The following is a 21,361-nucleotide window of genomic DNA, read 5'->3' on the forward strand; positions in this document are numbered from 1 at the left end:
ATGTTGATGTGGAATTCTAACTCCGTCAGGTCTGGCTGGCTGAAGATCCACTGTGGGTCAAAGCTATGATGACACCTGAGGAAATCTGGAACCACTAACAGGAGAAACTGAGCAAACGGTGAGGCCTGGCATTTGCGTGGGCCTCGGAAGAGCACACAGTCTGCCAGCAGGCGACACCCGCCTCGTTCCAAGGTGCTGGGGGCGCCCCTGTAAAAACGACATGCTAGGGGGCCCATCGCTGTTTCTACAACAGTGAGAATATTTATTTTCTCCAGACAGTAAAAATAACATTTTTCTCTCTTTTGTAAAAGTTAAGTACCATTACATTCCATTTTCTTAAATAACAAAATCCTAAAAATATATATTAAATTGTATACAGTGCGTCACACTTCATCTTATATTTTAAAATACATGATGTTTCTATTTTATTCTCAAAGTTGCATATTAAGAGCATATTTACAAATAAAGCCTTGTCATCCAGAGTCAAGATCCCTGCGGGAAGGTGAGTCTGGATGTGGGCAGGTCTTGACGCTGCGTGAACCCCAAAATGGCAGCTCCCTGTGCGGGAAGGGAAAGGGTCCCCCACTGTGTGCTCCTGAAGACACATCCTTTCTGAAGCAGATTTACCTCAGACTTTCCTCCACTCCCCACTTCTGCCTTGTTGAGTATGTTTGACTTGGCAAGACAGAAGCCTGTGACATGGGCTGTGCTGGGGTCTGCAGGCAGCAGGTGAGGCCCCTTGTCACCCCTGAGCTGTCCAGTCTGAGGGGAGGCAGCTGCAGCTGGAAGGTTTAAGAAATACCCCGCGCCAGGGCAGCTAAGCTGAGAGACCTGGCCAGGAGGTAGAACAGTGAGGAAGGTAAACAAAGACACCAGAGGAAACAATCACGAAGTTAAAAGTTCCCAAGGTAGTAACAAAAGCAGACATCAAACACCAAACAGGAGATCCGAAACCCAAGAGGGTGGGGGTTGACTGGGCTGTGGGGTGGGGAGCTGGCTGGGCTCTGGGAGACCTGGATGGCCTCATCAGACAAGGGAGACGGGATCTCGGAGGCCATCCACTGATAAGTGCTCTCGAAGATCAAGTGCCCAGGATGCATGGGGCTTGGTGATGGCCTACAAGCCCTGCTGGTGCGTCAAGACGCCTCGTGGGATCCCGAGGGGGTCAGGCCAGCTCCTGCCCTGGGCTGACAATGGGGTGAGTGGGTAGCGTTGTATGGGTTTGGCCTGAGGGCCAGAACAGCTGTACTTGCTAGTGCTTTGATCTTTGTGGGTTTCTGGCCGATGGGAGTCTTGAGCCAGAACCCACACTGAAGAAGTCACAGCGAGCCAGAACCCACACTGAAGAAGTCACAGCAGCCTGGTTACCTTGCTCACGCTCAGAAAGAGACCTCAACCCTGTCCTGACAAGGGGGATGTGGAGGAGACACCTGGGGTTCATGCCTACACCTCCTCTGTTCTGCAAGTAATTGGACACTTGGGGAAGAACATGGGGCGCCATGTGCCTTCCAGAGGGGCCAAGGACACTGTGAAAGGCGGCTAAGAGACCAGAGATCAGGTTCACAACTGGCTGCGGTGCATTTACCACGGAGGCCTCAAGATCAGCTACCGGCAGAGCTCCCTCCCTGGTCCCGCACTAAAGGGGTGAGGAGGGCACACAGGCCCAGAGGCCCTGTTACAGCCTCTTCCTCCTTCCCTCTATCACCTCAGGGCAGAGGGTCTGGGCAGGATGCTTTCAAAGCGGCAGCCATGGTGGTCCCCAAAGCCCCTCCCCTTCCTCTTGCATAATCTGCTTGTGATCCTTTCTCAGGGGCATGCTTTTCAACCCCTCCCATCTCCACTTTCTCTCTAAAGTACAGATCTTTCCAGATCAAGTATAGGCCTCCTACTGTGCTCCTGGAAGCATCCCTCACTTCCTCTGGGACAATTTATTTCTCAGGTATTTACTTAGCCACGGGGGACCCTCTGTGGGGTGTTGCTGACAGGTTCCAACCAGGGCCAGGGCTGAGGCTGAGGTGTTTATGGAGGTTCGGCCTGGGACAATTTATGGCCTCTCTCCCCCAGCGCTGTCCTGAGGCTGGTTTGGGTTTCCTGGGGCTGCTCCCTGGACAGTAAGTTGATCCTGCTGGCAGTGGGCTGTGCCAGGACCAGCAGGAAGGAGGTCACTGGGGCGTCACCAGCACTTCCTGGGACTCCGAATGGGCTGCTCCAGCTGCAGACTCAGACAACACACTGGCTGTGTAAGGTGGGCAGGGTGGGTGGCAGGGCCCACGGGATGCCCCAAAGGCCAACGGCCACAGGAAGCCCTAGGCAGCTGAACAACTGCCGTTTGGCCAGGCAACCCCCTCCAGGGGCTAAATTCCACATTCCCTTTGTGCTATCAATGGATCTATTCAGGGCACAGGGCCCTTTGTGACTGCATACACCTGACACTTGGTTCAGAGGAGATTCCACGACAGCCGGGAATAGCTTAGAGGGGAGACTGCACATGTCAGTGTATTTCCAGTTGTGTGGGACAGGCCTCTCCCTGCAGACCCAGAGGCCTGTGGACAGCTGCTCCCGGGTAATTATCCTTTCCAGATCAAAGCGTGAAGACAGCATCGAGCAGCTCCGTGCCTGCCACAGGCCTGACCCGGTACCTGGGGCAGCACCCCTGCCCTCCTGTGGACACACTGCCCCATTCCCCCCTTCTCGTGCCCCTATGCGGGCCAGGTCCCAACATCTCCCCTGGTTGCCGGGTGTCATGTCGCCCTGCAGACACCTCCCAGCTGGCCCCACACGGTCCTCGGCCTTTCTGGGAGCAGCCAGGTACACAGATGGGTTGCCAGCATGGCGGAACCCCAGGAAAGGCCACAGCAGGCAGTAGCTTAGGGATTTGGGAGAGGTGGGCAAAGTGCTCCGAAGAGAGAACTGTGAGGCCAGAGGCCCAGGTGCCGCTGGGAGAGTCACGCTCTGACAATCGCCCAGGCCTGGCCCAGGCCTGGCCTTCAGAGGCATGGGCTGCTCTTCTCAGCTGCTGCTGACAAAGCCTACTTTTGGACGGATGCGGGGGACTTCTAAGCTGGAGAAGGCTCTTGCTCTCAACCGGCAGCCACTGCAGCTGCACCCGTCAATCTTAGGAGGCCTACCTTCGGAGGGTCTCCGGCCCCCAAAGCCTCCCTCTCTCAGCCCTCATGCCACTCCCAGCAACTCCCTTCCCCATCTGAAGGGCTGGGTAGTGCGAGGCCAGGGGCAAGAGCCCTCTCCCTGCCACTGAGCTTTTCCAGAACTGCCCTCTGTCCCCATAAGAAGGGGCAGAGAGGGCCTCAGAGAGCACAGGCTGCCTGCTGTTTTTTCACCTTCTTTTAAGACGAGGGACGCTCAAAGGAGGGACTGCTGGCGCCTGGGTCGCACTTAATGCTGTCTAAAGGCTAAGCCCCATACTGAACTGAGAGAATCGTGGAGAGACGGGGCCTGGCTCAAGTTCCACAGGACCGTGAGCTGCTCAGGGGCAAGGTCAGGTCATCCAATACAATAAGGAGTCACTGAGCACCTATGAAAGCTTTCCGTAGAGCCGACATGGATGTTTTATACAACCGTCTGCAGGCTTGCTCTGCTGATCACCAGGCTATGGAAAGAAGCTGTAGAGAGAAGCCCATGTGTGGCAGGTGGCACGTTTGACGTGATTTGGGGTCAATTCCCAGGCTCTCCCAGGTTGGAGGAGGCCCATCCTCATTCAGCACCCAACGAGCTAGGCCCCAGAGTCAGCACAGAGCACAGGCCCTCTTTATGCTTTGGGGTGCTAATGCCCAGGAGTACAGGACCAGGCCAGTCCCCAAGAGAACCTCAGAATTCTCCCTGTTTTAAACCATAAAGACCAGGAGAAAGCGATTTGTGAGGACAAAACAGAGAAGAAGCAAGCAAGACTCAGCATACACTACACCTACCCACCACCCTACCGTTGTCTAGAAGGTACCTGAGCCCAGCGCCAGACACAACCATCTCTGCCATCACAGCCCCTCTGTCCTGACACCCCCATTCCTAGATGAGAGAGACAGAGGTACAGGGAAGGCCCAGACCCCGAGACCTTGAGTCTCTCTCCTAAGTGCAGTGATGAAGCAGGGCGAGTCCAGGCTACGCCTGCCCCTGCAGCAAGGTGTCCCTTCCCGGCTCGTAGGATGGCGTTCCTGCCGAGGCTGACAGAGAGGCCAAGGGAGCGGCAGGGAGAGTCGGTCAGAGGAAACCACGGGTCCCCAGTGGCCTTGATCTCAGAGGGACCTCGTGTCCTGGGCATGGAGAAGGGAGCTTTTAGTCACTCACAAGAGGATTACGGTCATCTTGTTGACTCTGACCCTTAAGCTTCTTCTTAAAGATGGAAATCGAAGTAGAAGGCTCATAAAAAATGGTCCAGATTTCCCCCGACGTCCCTGGCTGACGACAATCCCTAAGGTCCCCTGAAGCAGGAACACGATGGGATCTGTCAAACAAAAACAACTTAATATTTCAAGTAGAACACGACAAAGCACCCAAAACAACTTACTGTCTCCTGAGATACCTGTACTTTCGAAATGGGACAATGAGTGAGGTGAGGCCTCAGGAAAGACCTAACAGATGCCTGTTGGAGGTCTGAAGGCCTATTGTGTGAATGAAATGTGTCCCGTGGGATGGAAATGCAGCGGCACAGATTCCAGCTCATATAACAAAGAACTTTCTAACTGGAAGAGCTATTCAAATCTGGAAGGGGCTGGCCTGAGACATTATGAGTTTTCAAACTTCTTTCTTTCTTTCTTTCTTTCTTTCTTTCTTTCTTTCTTTCTTTCTTTCTTTCTTTCTCTTTCTTTCTTCCTTTCTTTCCTTTCCTTCTCTCTCTCTTTTTCTTTTTCTTTTTTAAATAGAACATTTCTTCAATGATATTTATCTGGAAGCCCACCTAGTTAAAACAAGAGAAAGCCAAAATCTCTGAAGCAGGTCCTGCCTTATTGCCAACACGTGCCCTTGTCCCCATGTCAGCCCCCAGGGCTGCCTGCTAGGGAAGCTGCAGAGGGACCCCAGTGTCACAAGGGAGTCAGACATGTGCTTTAGGGCCTGGGTGTGTGGCAGAGTGCTAGGCCCTACAGGAAGCCTCCTGCTCTCTTGCTGCACCTGAAAGGCTTTCCCAGACCATGTGAATTGTGACTTAGAAAAGAGATATGTATAGATATAGATATAGATAGATATAGAGATAGATATAGACATGTATATATATGCATATATATAATATTATATATAAATTATATACAAATTATATTATATCTCTTATTATATATGAGAGTGAACTCAGTAAACATTAAAAAAGACATTATTTCCACTGAAAAATGTGAGGTACAGGGTACAGAGGCCTACAAGGGCAGCCTTCACAAAGCAATGGAGGAGCCAGCATATCAAAACTTCTGTGATGGAGGGCAAGTGAGAAGGTCAGGACAAGGGTGGCTTTTATAAGACACCAATGGTCAGGAAAGGCCTTGAAATAGAGCCTGTATATCAGGTATAGCTCAATAAAACCGGTGCGGGAAAAAAGGAGCAAGCCTGGCCTGGGAGCTACAGGAAAGACAGAGTCTAGCAAAAGTCAGAGCTCTTCTCTGTAAGTACACAAACATCAGTAGCATGAATAATGGCCTCCTTTCCTGGAAGGCGGAACTGTTAAACCCAAGTAGCAAAGTAAGGGAAGGAAATATTTTTTCCCTTATTGGTCAGAACAGAAGGATCTCTTAAGTAATTGTTTTTAAATAATTATGAAGCAATACATAATAAAATATTAGGATTCTCCTCCTAAGGATGTTTCCTAATTTCTAGAAGGCATTAGGAAATATGAGTGAGAGTGTTTTAGAAATCTTTGCTCTTATGTGAAGATTTTTTTTAAGGGGCCAGCACAAGCCAAAAATTGGAAATTGTTGCTTTCTATGCCCAGACTGTTTCAATCCTCCTTGAAATCATATCCCTTGAATCAGGAACAAACACGATCCCTCAAACCTCAGTGAGATTTGTCCAGTTGTACATTTCACTCTACAGAGAATGAGGAATGTGTACTGACTTATGTTGCCTTAGGACTAAGGGCTTTGGAATCATGTTCTGATATTACAATTGCTCCCAGACAAATGAAGCGCAGCATAAAAGGAGTTCAGAGCCTTCCCTTCCCGGAATCAGGCAACTTTATGTCATACTCACTTGAATGTGACGTGCAGAAGTATCTTTGCTACAATGGCCGTGACTGTAAGGATGAGAAGGGTTGCCAGGCCATATACTGTCCATCCTGCAAGTATAAAAGACAGGGCTTATTGGACCCGTTTGAGCTCAGTTTTCAGAAGGAGGTCTGTTGGAAGCCACAAATGAACACTGGTAGCTCAGAAATGCAGATGTGGCTGAGGAGCCCTCTGTAGGTGGGGGCAGCCACCAAACACAGCGGAGAGCTGGGCTGGCAAGGAGCCCCGGGCCCTCTGAGCACCTCACCTTGCTCTAGAGCTCCCTCTTGGAGAGAAGCAGGCAGTGTGGGCCAGAGTGCATTCAACTTGGGAGTTGAAAGGAGTGATATACACTGTGTCTTTACCACTGGAATCACTGTGCAAACACAGAGGAGTTACATAAACTCTTTGGGCATCAGTTTCCTTATCTGAGGAATGAGATGTGTGACCCGTGAAATCCTACCGGGATATAAAAACAAACAACGCAGAGCAAGCACTGGATGGACTCTCCTCCCTGACCTTCTAAGGGGGTCTGCAGGGGAAAACACCTAGGCTGGATAACTACTAACGGTAGGTACTTGGCACGTCTCCCAGCTCATAAAGGCTCCACCTTCCCTGGCAGAAGAGAATACAGAGTATGCCCCAACCAAGTTAGCCACTGTCTCTCTCCTGCATAACTTTTCTTCACAGCTCTTGTCACTATCTGACCTGTTATTTTGCTTCTTGTCTCTCTCTTCACACTTAACAGGCCATAGGAGGGCAGGGATGTTGACTGCCTACAACAGCGCCTGGCACCACTGAAGCGCTTACATATCTTTTGAATGAATGAATGAATGAATGAATGAATGGAGCTCTTGTAAATGCCAGTGAATTTAGCGAGCTACAACTTGGAGCTCCAGAAGGATATTCTCCAAGTGAGAAAGTGATGGATTAGCTGATTAATCACAATGTACGAAGACACTCATGCTGGATCTTTGGAGGGGAGCACTTTCTCCTGAGGACCAAGGAATCAAGCTAATGGGAGAATGTCCCTCAAAGGCCAGGACCGTCACAGAGCCAGTGCCCACAACCCGCCTCAGAAGAGTGCTCTTTCTCTAACTGCCAAAAGCACTGCCCTCAAGCCCCGTGGCTTCCATCCCCTTTGGTGGTATCTGGGAACTGCTACCTGGGACAGTCTGGGGTGGGTGGCTAGGGCTGGTGGTGATGACATAGAGGACTTTGGAGGACCGGGCTGCACTGACGCTGAGGTTGGCTTGCTCCGTGATCACCTCAGCCAGTGTCTGGTTGGCAGTGGGCCTCTCCTGTGGCAGCTCTTCCTTGACGGCTGGAAGATCAAAGGAATTAAGTGAGAAGAATGCTGATACAGACAACGGAGAACTTTGGAGGAGAAAGTACTGGCTATGAGAAGGCGGGTTTTTTTCTAATTCACCTCTGCGCGTAATTCTCTCCACTGACCCCACTAGCCCCAAAGCAGAACCTGTCAGGCTCTGGCCCAGAAAGTCACAGAAGGAAGGAGCTGTCAACTCCTACTATTTGACTGGTCTCTTTGAGGACACCTGAGCATGCTTTCTTGTTTTCCTTGCACCTCTGCAGCGATGGCACGCTCTTCCTAACTATTCACCCAAACCCTACCTGTTCTCAAGACTGTCCCACCTGAGGAGATGCCTCCTCCCTCTGAGTTCCTGTAGCACACACTGATTGATCTGTTCCTGACGCCCTCGGCATCCGGGACAACGACCAGGTCTGAGACACCTTTGTGTTTCTTGCGTGCTGGCAAAGAGATGTGCCCGGCATATGCGTGTATACATCAGAGTCAGAGAATGGGGCTCCACCTTAGAAAGGCTTTTTTAAAAGTTATATTGGGCTTTTCCTGTTGTTCATTTTCTTTTTAAAGCTATGTTTATTTATTTATTTTTTTTAGTAATCTCTACAGTCAACAAAGGGCTCCAACTCATGACTCTGAGATCAAGAGTTGCATGTACTTCTGACTGAGCCAGGCAGGTGTCCCTTAGGAGGGTTTAAAGAAAGATGGGAAACTAGTCTTTTGGGATTGGTTAGGATATTGAAAGGCAGGAGGATGGACCAAATGACCTTTTTAAAGCCTTCTAATTCTATCAGTCTCAGCTCTTTCTTTCAGTTCTTCTTTCAACCCTGCCATGAAAATTGTCATCAGAACAACTAAAGTAGCAAAATTGACAGGTGTTGCCTCTTTCCTGTATCATGAAGTGTACACAAGTTTTGAATCAGGAGGTGGGAAAACCTGCAAATTGAGCCTGTAGCTCCTGACTCACAGCCCCAGCAAGACCTGACCGGGGCCCTCAGGTCACCACAGTGTGCAAGCGGAGCCTGAGGCACAGCCTGGAGGGCCCCGAAGAAGGCCGGGAAGGGTTACCTTGGTATAAGACAGCAAATCCCTGGGCTTGATTGATGCGATCAGAGAAGAAATACAAAATGATAAAATCCAGAGAGACGTTAAAGGACAGAGGTGGGCGGTTCCTCCCATTGAAACGGACCAGGACACGGTGGGTGTAGCCGTCCAGCAGCTCCACCATGTCTGCGGAATCCCTGATGTCGAACAAGGTGAAGTTGAAGTGGATGTGAGAGGCTCCCGGAACCCGGATGGTCCAGTAGCAGACCCTCCCCGTGGCGTAGGTATCGGGAAAGTCAGGGGAATAGACCACTGCGGTCATGGCCGAGTAGTTCCCGCCGCAGGCACCAACGAGAGCTGTGGAAGACACAAGGACACCGGCCCTCAGCCTGGGGCTCAGCCACAGTTACAAACAAAATTCTTCCTAACTAATGTGATCCAGTTTGGGACATTGTTTTTTGTCTACAAGACCAGACCGTCTTAGGTTTCAGGATCAAATCACAGAATGAATGGCTTAAACCCTGAACAAATGACTTTAGAGGGTTTTGGTTGTTCTTTTTTTTTTTTTTTTTTTTTGCCCAGGAGACTTTAGAATTAGCACACAGCACAGTGAGCACAGAGGCTCGGCCTACGTGGGGGCAGGACTGGAGTCAGAGAGTCTAGGTTCGGGACCAGCTGGGCGATGTGATCCCGGGGGCTGCACTTCACTTCTAGAACTCTGCCTCTCTCGTTTGGAGGATGGAGAGACCACCACCTGTTCCTGTATCACACGGATGCGTGAGGACAGATGAGACGAAGCACATGAATATGCCGGGGCCTCTTTGGCAGGGCAGGCACTTGATGAACTAAAGTCGTAAAAAGAGAAGGGCTTTACCGCTGCTCGGGCACTCCTGATACCTTAGGGGTGCAATGCTCACATGAGGGTCCACACATTTATCAAGCAGGAGAAAACTGGCCCAAGATATGACTTTCTGCACAGTGGAAATACTCGGTTCTGATTACTCTGTACTAAGCACATTTGGTTTCTCTGGACTCCCCTTTGGGGTTGGCGAATTCTCGGAAGGGGATACAACCACTTCACTGTATCTGAATGAGTGAAGTGTAAATGAGATCCTGGAAATGAAAGTCCCTGAGATGGAATGTACGACCGGGATTTAAAAAGCAGGCTTAGGGGGAGTCCCACTTCCCTTCAGTATGTAGAAAGCAGTAAGAGAATGCTGCTCCCATCCGGACAATGAGAAAAAGCTCAAAACTCTTCCTTACACCATCAGAAAGCTGAAGTGTCAAGACCACCAAGAGAAGTGAACTCTAAAAAGTAAGAAGTCCTTCTGAGGAGAGTCGGGGCACACAAAGTGTTTCATTTTTTTTTTAATTTTTTTTTTAATGTTTATTTGTGTGTGAGAGAGACAGACAGACAGACACAGTGTGAGTCGGGGAGGGGCAGAGAGAGAGGAAGACACAGAATCCAAAGCAGGCTCCAGGCTCTGAGCTGCCAGCACACAGCCCAACGTGGGGCTCGAACTCACAGACTGTGAGATCGTGACCTGAGCCGAAGTCAGATGCTTAACCGACCGAGCCACCCAAGCGCCCCAAAGTGTTTCATTTTTAACAGGGCATGAGAGGAAGAGGTGACCACCAAAAAAAAAAAAAAAAAAAAGCAAGTAAGATGAAAGGAGCTAAAATGTTGAGCGTGGGCTAGCCTTTCAGTCTAGAATGAGCAGGGGCCCCAGACACGGTGGGAATCTGCACTCACTTGCAAGCAGTTCTGAGCAGACCCTCACCCAGTGCCCACAAGAATGACTGGGGTAGGGAAGGAGGCCAGAGTCCCCCTTGGTGGCGCTTGTACAGGAATTATCACTGCTGTTGGCAGACAGGTGTGAAACATTGCCAGCTTCCTAGACCCTCCTCTCAAAAGAGGCAAAAGCCTCAAGCTGCTGCAAACCCTCTTGGTCCCAGGGCCACTGGAGGGGCAGAAGCAAAACCTGTTTGCCTCAGTGGAGGGAACAGGAAACTCCCTCCTTTCTGCCAGAGTAGCCAGGCAAAGACCCACTGCTTCTGAGGGAAAAGCAGAGGCAAAGGCATCAGCCCCCGGCTGCCTTGAGCCCCCAGATCCTGCACCAATGCAAAGCAGAGGTCTGCTGCCCCTGAGAGATGGGATTCAAACAAGGCAGTGTTTGACTGCTGGCAAGAGAGGGGGTGTGTGGGAATGCTGAAAGGGCCCCACCTCTGAGGCCCAGTAATGTCCTGTCTAAGACTATGTATGAAGTAGGAGGGCAGGAACCCCCTCAGCTCACCACTAGCATAGCACCAAGTAATAAGCAACAGCAGTCTGCCATTGAGGGAGGGGAAAGAGGGTAAAGAAAGATCCCTTCTGTGGCAAAGGTATGTAGAAGCTACTCAAATCTGAGGAAGGAACAGAAACACTGAAAAAAAACCCAAAAACCCAAAACCCACTGGTATCCCAGGCTCCACACTAAGCCACAAGACAACAGCAGCCTATCGCTGGAAGAATTTGAAGACTGATGCGCACTCAGGGTAAAGACAGAAACAATAATACCCAAACCCAGCTCAACTACTGATATAATGGCTCAATCCCCACACTAAACAGGCCTTCCCATTTCTGTATACTATATATAGAATTCTATATAGTATATATTCTATATACTATATACTCAGTCTATATACTATATACTATTCTATACACTCAGTCTCTACTGTTCTTCTACACATAATGTATGGCATTCAATAAAATATGACAACACACATATAAAACAAGCAAGCAAGGAAGGAAAGAAGAAGTGGAAAAAAAAAGACTCATGGTCAAGTGATAAAACAATCTATAGGATCAGACTCAATAATGATGCAGATGTTATAGAACTATCGGCCAGGGGCCACATGATTAATACAAAAAAGATCTAGTGGAAAAGATGGGCAACATTCCTGGACAGATTGGAAATTCCAGTAAAGATATGGTAACTAAAAAAAGAGTCACATACAAATGTTATAAATGAAACAATATCAGAGATGAAGAATTCCTTTGATGGACTTATAAACAGACTACACACAGCTAAGGAAAGAATCAATAAATTTGAAGATAGGTCAATAGAAATTATCTGAAATGAAAAACAGAGGAAAAAAAGAAGTGAGGAAAAAACTGAAAATAGAATGGAGCCTCCAGTAGCTGTGGAACAATATCAAATGATCTAACAACTCGAGTTCTAGAAAGAGAAGAAAAAGAGAAGGGGGCAGAAGAAATATTTGAAGAGATAATGGCTAAGAATGCTCCAAAGTCAATGATAGGTGATCTAGGAATCTAGGCAAATAACAAGCAAACCAATTTAAAAATAAAAATTAAAAACAAACAAAACAAACAAAAAACACATCTAGATACATCATAGTCAAATGCTGAAAACCAAAAACAAACATAAATTCCAGAAAGCAGGCAGAGAAGGGAAAAGATTATGTACGGGGAACAAAGATAGAGCCAACATCACTAGAAACTGTGCAAGTCGCAAGGCAAGGGAGCATTTTTGAGATACATAAAGAAAAAAAAACAACCTCTCAGCATAGAATTCAATATCCAGCAAAAACATTTTTCTAAAATGAAGGTGAAATAAGGTTTTCTCAAACAAAAGTTGAGAGAAGCCACTGACAGCAGACCTGCATTAGAGAAAATGCTAAAGGAACTTCTTTTGGCCAAAAGAATATACCAGATGGCAAATAAGAACATGAAAAGATGTTCACCATCGTTGGTAATTACAGAAATGCAAATTAAAACCATAATGAGTTGAGGCGCCTGGGTGGCTCAGTCGGTTAAACGTATGACTTCGGCTCAGGTCATGATATCACGGTTTGTGAATTCAAGTCCCACATCAGGCTCTGTGCTGACAGCTCAGAACCTGGAGCCTTCTTTGAATTCTGTGTCTCCCTCTCTCTCTCTGCCCCTCCTCTGCTTGTGCTGTCTCTCTCTCTCAAAAATAAACAAACATTAAAAAAAATTTTTAAAAAACATGAGTTACCACTGTGTACCTGCTAGAATGGCTAACTCTAAAAACAAAACAAAACAAAACAAAACAAAACAAAACAAAACAAAACAAAAGACTATACAAAGGGCAGGAGAGGATGAGGAGCAACTAAGAAGTCTCATGTATTGTTTGTCAGAATGCAAAATGGTATGGCCAGTTTGGAAAACAGTTGGTAGTGTCTTATAATGCCAAATACGCACTTAGCATATGACCCAGAAATCCTACTTCTGGGTATTTACCTGAGAGAAATGAAAGCGCATGCTCACACAAACATCTGTACATTTAGGCGAAGAGCAGCTTCACAGCATCTTTATCATAGACAGACCAATGTTTATCAATGGGTAAATGGATGAACAAATTGTGATAGATTTGTATAAAGGCATACCTATTGCTTCTTAGCAATAAAAAGGAGCTACAGAAACAATCGTGGGTGAATCTCAAAAGCAGTACACTAAGAAGACAGACATAAATAGTTACATACTATATGATTCCATTTATATGACATTCTTCAAAAGACAGAACTATGCAGATGGAATACAGATCTGTGGTCGCTAAGGGCTGGGGGCGGAAAAAAAGACTGAGCACAAAAGGGACAAGAGATCTTTTTGAGGTGATGAAAATGTTCTATATCTTGACTGTGTATTTGTTTGTCAAATCTTATCAAACTGTACAACTAGAAGGGAGATTTTTACTGTATCTAAATTACACCTCATAAACCCAAAATTTTTAAAAAGGGAAGCTGTAGAAAAAGATTTCCTGGGTAATCATCCTGACCTTCCCACATCCTAACTGTGAATTTACACAAGAAACTAGATACCTCAGTTTCCTTATCCATACCAATGAAAATAATAATAGTTTCTCCCTCGTGGGTTTTATAAGAATTAAAAGGAGTTGATCTATGTAAAGTGTTTAGTACAGGACCTGGCACGTAGTGTAAGCTCAGCATTAGCTATACTACTATTATTATTTGTAAAGAATAAAGTGTTCAGTTTAAACTGATATTTCAACACCAAAAGGCAGACCTTAAACTTAGTACTTTTGATTTCCAGATGTGTGCCATGCAAACAGCAGATTCAGTTCAGCAATTTTGAGAGCAGACACATGACATCTATGATGGATTACTAAAATTCAGTGATAATTCAACAGGAAACTCGAAACTCAGGAATATAGTCAAATCTTATTTCTGAAGGGGAGATTGGCCTGACACATACAACCTGAGCAGGTGGAGGCCCTGGAATAGCCCTGGGCAAAACCTCCAGTGGCAGAATGCCAGTGTCTTCCTACCTTCTTTGATTTAGCATCTCCAGCCAGCCTCGGTATTAGCTAAGTCAGTTTCTTCAGGAATAGACTTCAGGCATTAGCTGGGAACAGCCAGCCTCCCCCAGATGCAGCCGAGTGGTCCGCTTCTAGACACGAACGATACTGGACATGTCGAAGGAAATAAACCCTAACCAAATGGGTCCTAGCCATGAATCAGATTCCACTGGACCCAGAAAAGGAAAAGAGTATTACCGTATTCCATCAGCTCTAGGGGGAACATTTTAATCTTTAAAAGTGGAAGGTATCTGTCAATCAAGGCATGTCACTGTTTAATTGGAAGAATTTTTTTCCCCTCAGTGATATGCAAAATGATGTTGCATCTCACAACTGATAGTGTCTTGGAGTCTATGAAATAATATTACTAATGCAATCTTAGTGGTCAGATTTTACTGGACCTTAGGCCCTCAATATTTTTCACCATTAATCTCTTCTCTTTCCACTGAAACAGAAGTTCTATGAGGGAGGGAAGTATCTCCATCTGTGGGACCTTGGGAAAGCTACTGAACTTTTATGACCCTCAATTTTCTCCTCAGGCAGATAAGGATAATAGTATCTGCTTCAACAGTATTGTAATTAAGGGAGGGAATGCATGAAAAGCAAATACAGTGAAGTGCCCTATAAAACTATATGTGCTCAACTAATGTTACAGAGTAGGAGCCAATCCACGACTCCCCTGTCTTTTCAGTGTCTAGAAGCTGAGAGGTACCCAAGAGGCCAGCCTGGGCAGCCTCTGTAGCCTACTCTTGACTCCTGCCTCTCTGACCTTTTTCTCTTTCGTTTCCTTCCTTCCTTTCTTTCTTTCTTTCTTTCTCTCTCTCTCTCTCTTTCTTTCTTTTTCTTTCTTCTTTCTTTTTCTCTCTTTCTTTCTTTCTTTGTAATGTTTTAAATATTGTTTAATGTTTTAATGTTTTTAATTTATTTATTTTGGGAGAGAGAGAGAGGCCCGAGATGGGGAGAGGCAGAGAGAGAGAGACAGAGATAGAGAGAGAGAGGGAATCCCAAGCAGGCTCTGCACTGTCACTGTAGAGCCCTCCACAGAGCTCGATCTCATGAACCTTGAGATCACGATCTGAGCTGAAATCAGGAGTCGAGAGCTTAACCAACTGAGCCATCCAGGCACTCTAGCCTCTCTGATCTTTTATTTGGTTCTGATAATTCAATAAAATTGAGTCCTAGGGGCAGCAGGAGCTCTGAATCTTCTGTTAGTGCTGCATTTACACACAGTATCCAGCCTACTTCAGCAACCTCCTGAAGCTCAGGAGAGTTTGCTGGAAAATCAGTCAGACAGACAGCCTACGGCAAATTACTTGATGTGGCAATGATGACAGAGCAGACAGCAGCCTCCATAGTCCCTCTCCTGAAGTGCAAACGCAGCCTAAGAGCCACTAGAGCTGAGGAGCCCAGAGCGGAGAACAAGAGGTATCCACGGACATTCTGACTGGGACCTGGGTTCCGGCCACACTGGTAGCAGAGCCTGATATGCTGGGAAACCATCACCTGGTCCCTTTCTCCAATCTTTAAAAAAAATTTATTTTAATGTTCATTTATTTTTGACAGAGAGAGAGAGAGAGAGAGAGAGAGCGAGCGAGCATGAACGGGGGAGGGGCAGAGAGAGAGGGAGACACAGAATCCAAAGCAGGCTCCAGGCTCCGAGCTGTCAGCACAGAGCCCGATGCGGGGCTCGAACTCACGGACTGTGAGATCATGACCTGTGCCAAAGTCGGATTCTCAACTGACTGAGCCACCCAGGCGCCCCTCCGATCTTTTTAAAGAGACATCTTTGTCCTCCCAAATTATGGGCCAGTCTGTAGTCACCATCTCCAAAATGCTCAGCTTTATCCAATGCATCATAAAGACTTCTATGAGATAATACTTGAGCTATTTAGACCACTTTCCCCTCTAGCAAGGAAACTTCAGAGATTATTTCTACAGGGCTGCATTTTGTACCTTTCTTTGCAGAGCTGAGGAGTGGGAGTTATTGGAGCTGGCTATGGTCAGGGGTCCCTGCCGGTCAACACGCATCAGGGCCTCTGGAGACTGGAGCAGGCAGCTTCTCAGAAGGCCACCCCTGTCAGTCCCTGAAGCAATGGAAGCCAGAGAGGGCAGCTTCTGGACGGCTGCAGAAGGGGCCGGTTTGACAATAATCAGAGCCACCAGGCACACTCTATTCACATGCTTTTAAAGCATTAAACTGGATCTGCTATCATGACCTATTTTATTGTTGTTAATAAAAGGGATTCTAGTTGCTGCAAATAGAGAAATAAAAATTGTGGCAAACCTGGGTTTGAGTTCGGAATTTGGCTCTTATTCACTTGGACAAATTATTTTATCTTTTGAGCCACAGTTTCCTTATCGGCAGGGCTGGTGTGAGGGTTAAATAACATAAACAAAAGAACCTGGAATCAAGGCTGGCACACAGCGAGTGCTCAAGAGACAGCCATTATTTTCATTATAATTAATTCATCTCACTGCACCTTTGTGTGAGACCCAGCTCTATCTCCCAGATATATTTCCAGTACCAAAGATGATACTTGGTACCTGACTGACTTTAAGCCACATTATTTCCATTTGACACGTCCAGTATAGGCACTGTACTAAAGAAAACGTAATTCTATTTGTCACACAGCAGACACCCAATCAAAATGTGCGAAATGAAATATTACCATGTAAAAATATTCTGTTTTTTAATTTATATATAATCCACCATTTTAACAATTTTATTTTATTAAAAAAAATTTTTTTTTAAGTTTATTTTTGACAGAGACAGGGTGCAAGCATGAGCGGGGGAGGAGCAGAGAGAGGGAGACACAGAATCCCAAGCAGGCTCCAGGCTCCGAGCTGTCAGCACAGAGCCTGACACGGGGCTCGAACTCACTAACTGTGAGATCATGACCTGGGCTGAAGTCGGACACTTAACTGACTGAGCCACCCAGGCGCCCCAAACAATTTTAAAGTGTACAATTCAGTGGTATAATATTCACAGTATTGTACAGCCACTGATATTATCTAATTCCAGAACATTTTTCATCACCCTGACAAGAAAACCTATATTCACTAAGTGGTCACTTCCCATCCCTCCCCTCTCCTCCCTTGGTGACCACTAATCTGTCTTCTGTCTGTACGGATTTGCCTATAAGTGGAATCATAAAATATGTGGCCCAACATGTGCGGTTTCTTTCACTTAGCACAATGTTTTCAAGGTTCATTCACAGTATAGCACGTATCAGTAATTCATTCCTTTTTGTGGCTGAATAATATTCCATTATGTGGCTATAGCATACTCTGTTGAGCCACTCTTCTGCTGATGGACATTTGGGTTGGTGCCACTTTGGGGCTATTGTGAACAGTGTTGCCATGAACACTCAGGGAGTACTTTTTGTGTGAACATATGTTTTCAACTTCCTTGGGTATATATGTAGGAGTGGAATTGCTGGGTCATAAGGTAATTCTGCTTCACGTTTGAGGAACTGCCAGACTGTTTTCCACAGCAGCTGCACCATTTAACATTTCCACCAGCAAGGAATGTGTGTTCCAATTTCTCCATATGCTCACCACCATCTATTCTCCAATAAAAAAAAATTAACACCATATTCTGTTTAAAATAGAAAAACAGGTAGCAAACCCACATACCCTGCTTTCTTTCTGTTTACTGTGTAATCCTATGGCTTGCTGGTGGTGTAAGTCCTGGCAAGATATTTACCCTTTCCATGTCCTAGAACTCTCTTCTGTAAAAAGAGAGTGATGGTAATAATGCCTTTCTTAGACGGCTGCCAGAAGGACCTAATTTATGTAAATTTATAATTTATGTAAAGCCTTAACACCCACTCTACGTACTCAGTGTTTATTTCCTTTCTTTTGTCACTTAAGAGTAGACCAGGCAATTTGTAAGCTCAGTAAGCATACTCTCCTGGGCTAGGGTGTCAAAGCAGAGGATTTTATAATAATGGACTTTGGTAGTGAAAACCTAAATAGATGTGCAGAACAGATTATTTGCCAATCATTCTTTAACATTAGCCAAGTTTCAGTCTTTAGCTTTAACAGGGGTACTAAACTGAGTATTTGTCTTTTTTGTTTGTTTGTTTGTTTGTTTACTTTTGAGAGAGAGAGAGTGGGAGGGAGAGGGGCAGAGGATCTGAAATGGGCTCTGCGCTGACAGCAGAGAGCCCAGTGCAGGGCTTGAACTCATGAATCGTGAGATTATGACCTGGGCCACAGTCGGACTCAACCCACTGAGCCACCCAGGTGCCCCATATTTTTCTTGACTTAACAGGAGGTATAGGGAGCCACTGGCAGTCTCCAGCAGGCACACTCAACCAAAAAGACCAACAGTTGACCACATGAGTTCCGCTTGCCAATCCTTCTCTCGTCCTCTGCCCAAGCACACACTTCTGACAATATCTAAGCTATAACCTGTGAAAGGCTCAGTTATAAACTTGGGGTGGCTTTACACCCCATATGTACATACATACACCATATGTAGTAGCTGGATTGTGTCCTACCATGCCTGGTAACTATGAATGTGCCCTCATTTGGAAAAAGGGTCTCTACATATGTAATCAAGTTAAATAAGGCCACACTAGATGACAGTGGGCCCTAAATCCAATGACTAGCACCCTTATGAGGAGATACAGAGAGACAGAGAGGCACGGACAGACAGAGAGAAAATGGCCATGTGAAGGAGGATGTAGAGATTACAGTGATGCAGCTACAAACCAAGGAATGCCAAGGACCGCCAACAGTGACCAGAAGCTTGGAAGAGGCAAAGGAAGTCTTCCCTGGAGCATGACCCTGACAAAACCTTGCTTTTGAACTTCTAGCCTCCCAAACTATGAGAAAATAAATTTCTGTTGTTTGAATCCTCCTGAGTTGTGATCATTTGTCATAGCAGCCCTAGGAAACGAATACACCACATGACATTTCTGCTTAAAGCTGAGTTGCTCTTCGGGTTGAGATGGTAGGAGTACATCCACTCAAGCCTCACGCCTAACAAAGACACCATAGACTCTATAGTGTATCTTAATGACCTGAATCCTTTCCTTTTGTCTGCTTCACTTATGACAGTCTGCCTTCTACCATTTAAAATCTGGAGCGACATTGGTACTCTAGCTCTCACAAAGTCTCATTACCACCGAGTGGATGCAGGGGGTTGTGATGAGGGATCAGGTAGCCCAGAGGTTAGAATAAGGTGCAGGAGAGGTCAAGGCCCCAGATCTATACCCCATCCATAGCACACCCTACCCCCAGCCAGCATCTCACAGATGTGGCGGGTCAGAGAGGAGGCCGGTCAGGGCACACTCAGTATCAGCCCTGGAGAGACAGCTTGAAGCATATGTTCTCTTCTCGGCTGCATCACAATAAGATCCCAAATGCCAAGGAAGACATTAAAAGGCTTGGAAACCAAACAATTAAAATAAGAGGACCTTAAGGCTGATACTGAACAGCTATACCGGTGTCTACATTACGTGGCAAAGGTCATCTTTTCTAGGTTGCCGAAGTACCCCACGATAGGCCTCGTCTCTTCCAAGCACATGGCACAACCGTAATTAATTACTGTTAAATGTCTGTCCTCCCTTCTAGAGGGCAGGGGCTGAGTCTTCCTGGTCAGTGTCATATCCCCAGGGTCTGGTCAGGGCCTGGCCTGCAGGAGGCGCTTAATAAGTATTGCCATATGAATGAATAAATGAATGAATGGAAGGGAGGGAGGGAGGCTGGGCAGGTGGTTCCTCTGGCACAAGGGTTCCTGTGTCTTGGGCAGCAACGGGCACAGGGCATACTCACTATCAAAGAGGATGATCCTGCCATCACCGCCACAGGGCTGGGTGTGATCCCCGAAGCAGACGCTGTTGCACTCGGTGCTGGCTGCCTCCCCGTACTTCCAGTAATCAGGATTGTTTCCACAGAAGCAAGCATAGCCTGACTCCATCCCAGCAAACTGCCACAGCAGAGAAACAGCACTCGGTAAATGTCAGTCTGGGGTGTCAGGCGGCCTGAAGGAGCCCCCAGCCTCACCCTCTGGCTCCTCCCTCACTCCATTCCCTCAGTACTCATTACATACTGTATACAACTATGTTTCCCCTTTGGCGAGCATCCCTTTTAATGCTTGTATCTCTACGGTTTTTAAGTGAGTTTTAGGGCCAGTGTGTGTGGGGAATCCCACAAACTTGAAACATTAATAATAACAGCTAATAGGGGCGCCTGGGTGGCTGAGTCGGTTAAGCGTCCGACTTCAGCTCAGGTCAAGATCTCACACTGGGGCGCCTGGGTGGCGCAGTCGGTTAAGCGTCCGACTTCAGCCAGGTCACGATCTCGCGGTCCGTGAGTTTGAGCCCCGCGTCGGGCTCTGGGCTGATGGCTCGGAGCCTGGAGCCTGTTTCCGATGCTGTGTCTCCCTCTCTCTCTGCCCCTCCCCCGTTCATGCTCTGTCTCTCTCTGTCCCAAAAATGAATAAACGTTGAAAAAAAAAATTTTTTTTTTAAATAAAAAAAAAAAAAATAACAGCTAAACATTTTATTGAATGTTTACTATGTGCCAGGTGGTAGGTGCTTTCTGACTACTCTCCCCCGCAAAGTCATTACAGGCCCCATTAAAACTTTTCATTTTATTTATTACCATATGGTAAAACTATTTATATGGTATGTAGTTCTGTAAATTTTAACCCATGTATAGATCTGTGCAATCACAACAATCAGGATACAGAACAGGCACACCACCCCCAATAACTTTCCTATCCTGAACCTGCCACTTTATAGTTCTCCTTCCTATAAACGAACCTTGGCAGCTACCTACGAGTTTGCTGTTATTATGGTTTTGCTTTTTCAAGAATATTGCACGCTAAGACTGAATGTTTACGCCCCTCCAAAAGTCATATGTTGAAATCCTAACTCCCGCTATGATAGTAGTTGGAGGTAGGGCCTTTGGTAGGTGATTGGGTCATGAGAGCACAGACCCTCACGAATGGGATTAGTGCTCTTATAAAAGAGACGCCACAGAGCTCCCAAGGCCCTTCTGCCATGTGAAGACACAGCAAGAAGACGGCCATCTCTGAACCGGGAGACAATATCTCACCAAACACCAAATCTGCCAACAAGCGTGGTCTTTTACTTCTAGCCTCCAGAACTATGAGAAACAAATGTTTGTTTACCCAGTCTATGGTAAGTTTGGTACCGCAGCCAGAATGGACTAAGATATCACATAAATAGAATCATATAGTATGTAACCTTTTGAGACTGGCTTTCCACTCAGCACAACGTCTTTGAGATTCATCCAAACTGACACATGTATCAGTAGTTCACTCCTTTTTATGGCTGAGTAGTAAGTAGTCCAGTGCATAGATATACTGCTGTTTGTTAATCCACTGGGTTGTTTCTAGTTTTTCATGATTATGGATTGAGTTGCTATAAACATTTGTATATAGTTTTATGTGAGCGTAAACTTTCATTTCTCCAGAGTAA

General features: G+C 46.5%; 1 protein-coding gene across 2 annotated transcripts in view; it reads right to left on the minus strand.

The window, feature by feature from the left end:
- Nucleotides 1–239: 239 nt before the first annotated feature.
- The window catches only part of KREMEN1 (kringle containing transmembrane protein 1), a 73,944-nt gene continuing 52,822 nt past the window's right edge, over nucleotides 240–21,361 (minus strand). Inside the window, exons 5-9 of one of the 2 annotated variants that reach the window (XM_047087936.1) lie at nucleotides 19,689–19,842; nucleotides 8,590–8,922; nucleotides 7,363–7,521; nucleotides 6,184–6,268; nucleotides 240–4,456 (exon numbers count right to left, since the gene is read on the minus strand). In XM_047087936.1, the coding sequence (XP_046943892.1) occupies nucleotides 4,288–4,456; nucleotides 6,184–6,268; nucleotides 7,363–7,521; nucleotides 8,590–8,922; nucleotides 19,689–19,842 (900 nt within the window). In that variant the 3' untranslated portion in view covers nucleotides 240–4,287. Of the gene's footprint in view, nucleotides 4,457–6,183; nucleotides 6,269–7,359; nucleotides 7,522–8,589; nucleotides 8,923–19,688; nucleotides 19,843–21,361 lie in introns of both variants that reach the window. The other variant, XM_047087935.1, reaches the window with a different exon arrangement.

Source organism: Lynx rufus, unplaced genomic scaffold (assembly GCF_022079265.1).
Source record: "Lynx rufus isolate CCGP_SWC_20201006 ecotype Redwood Valley unplaced genomic scaffold, mLynRuf1.p SCAF_24, whole genome shotgun sequence".
Taxonomy (NCBI): Eukaryota; Metazoa; Chordata; class Mammalia; order Carnivora; family Felidae; genus Lynx; species Lynx rufus.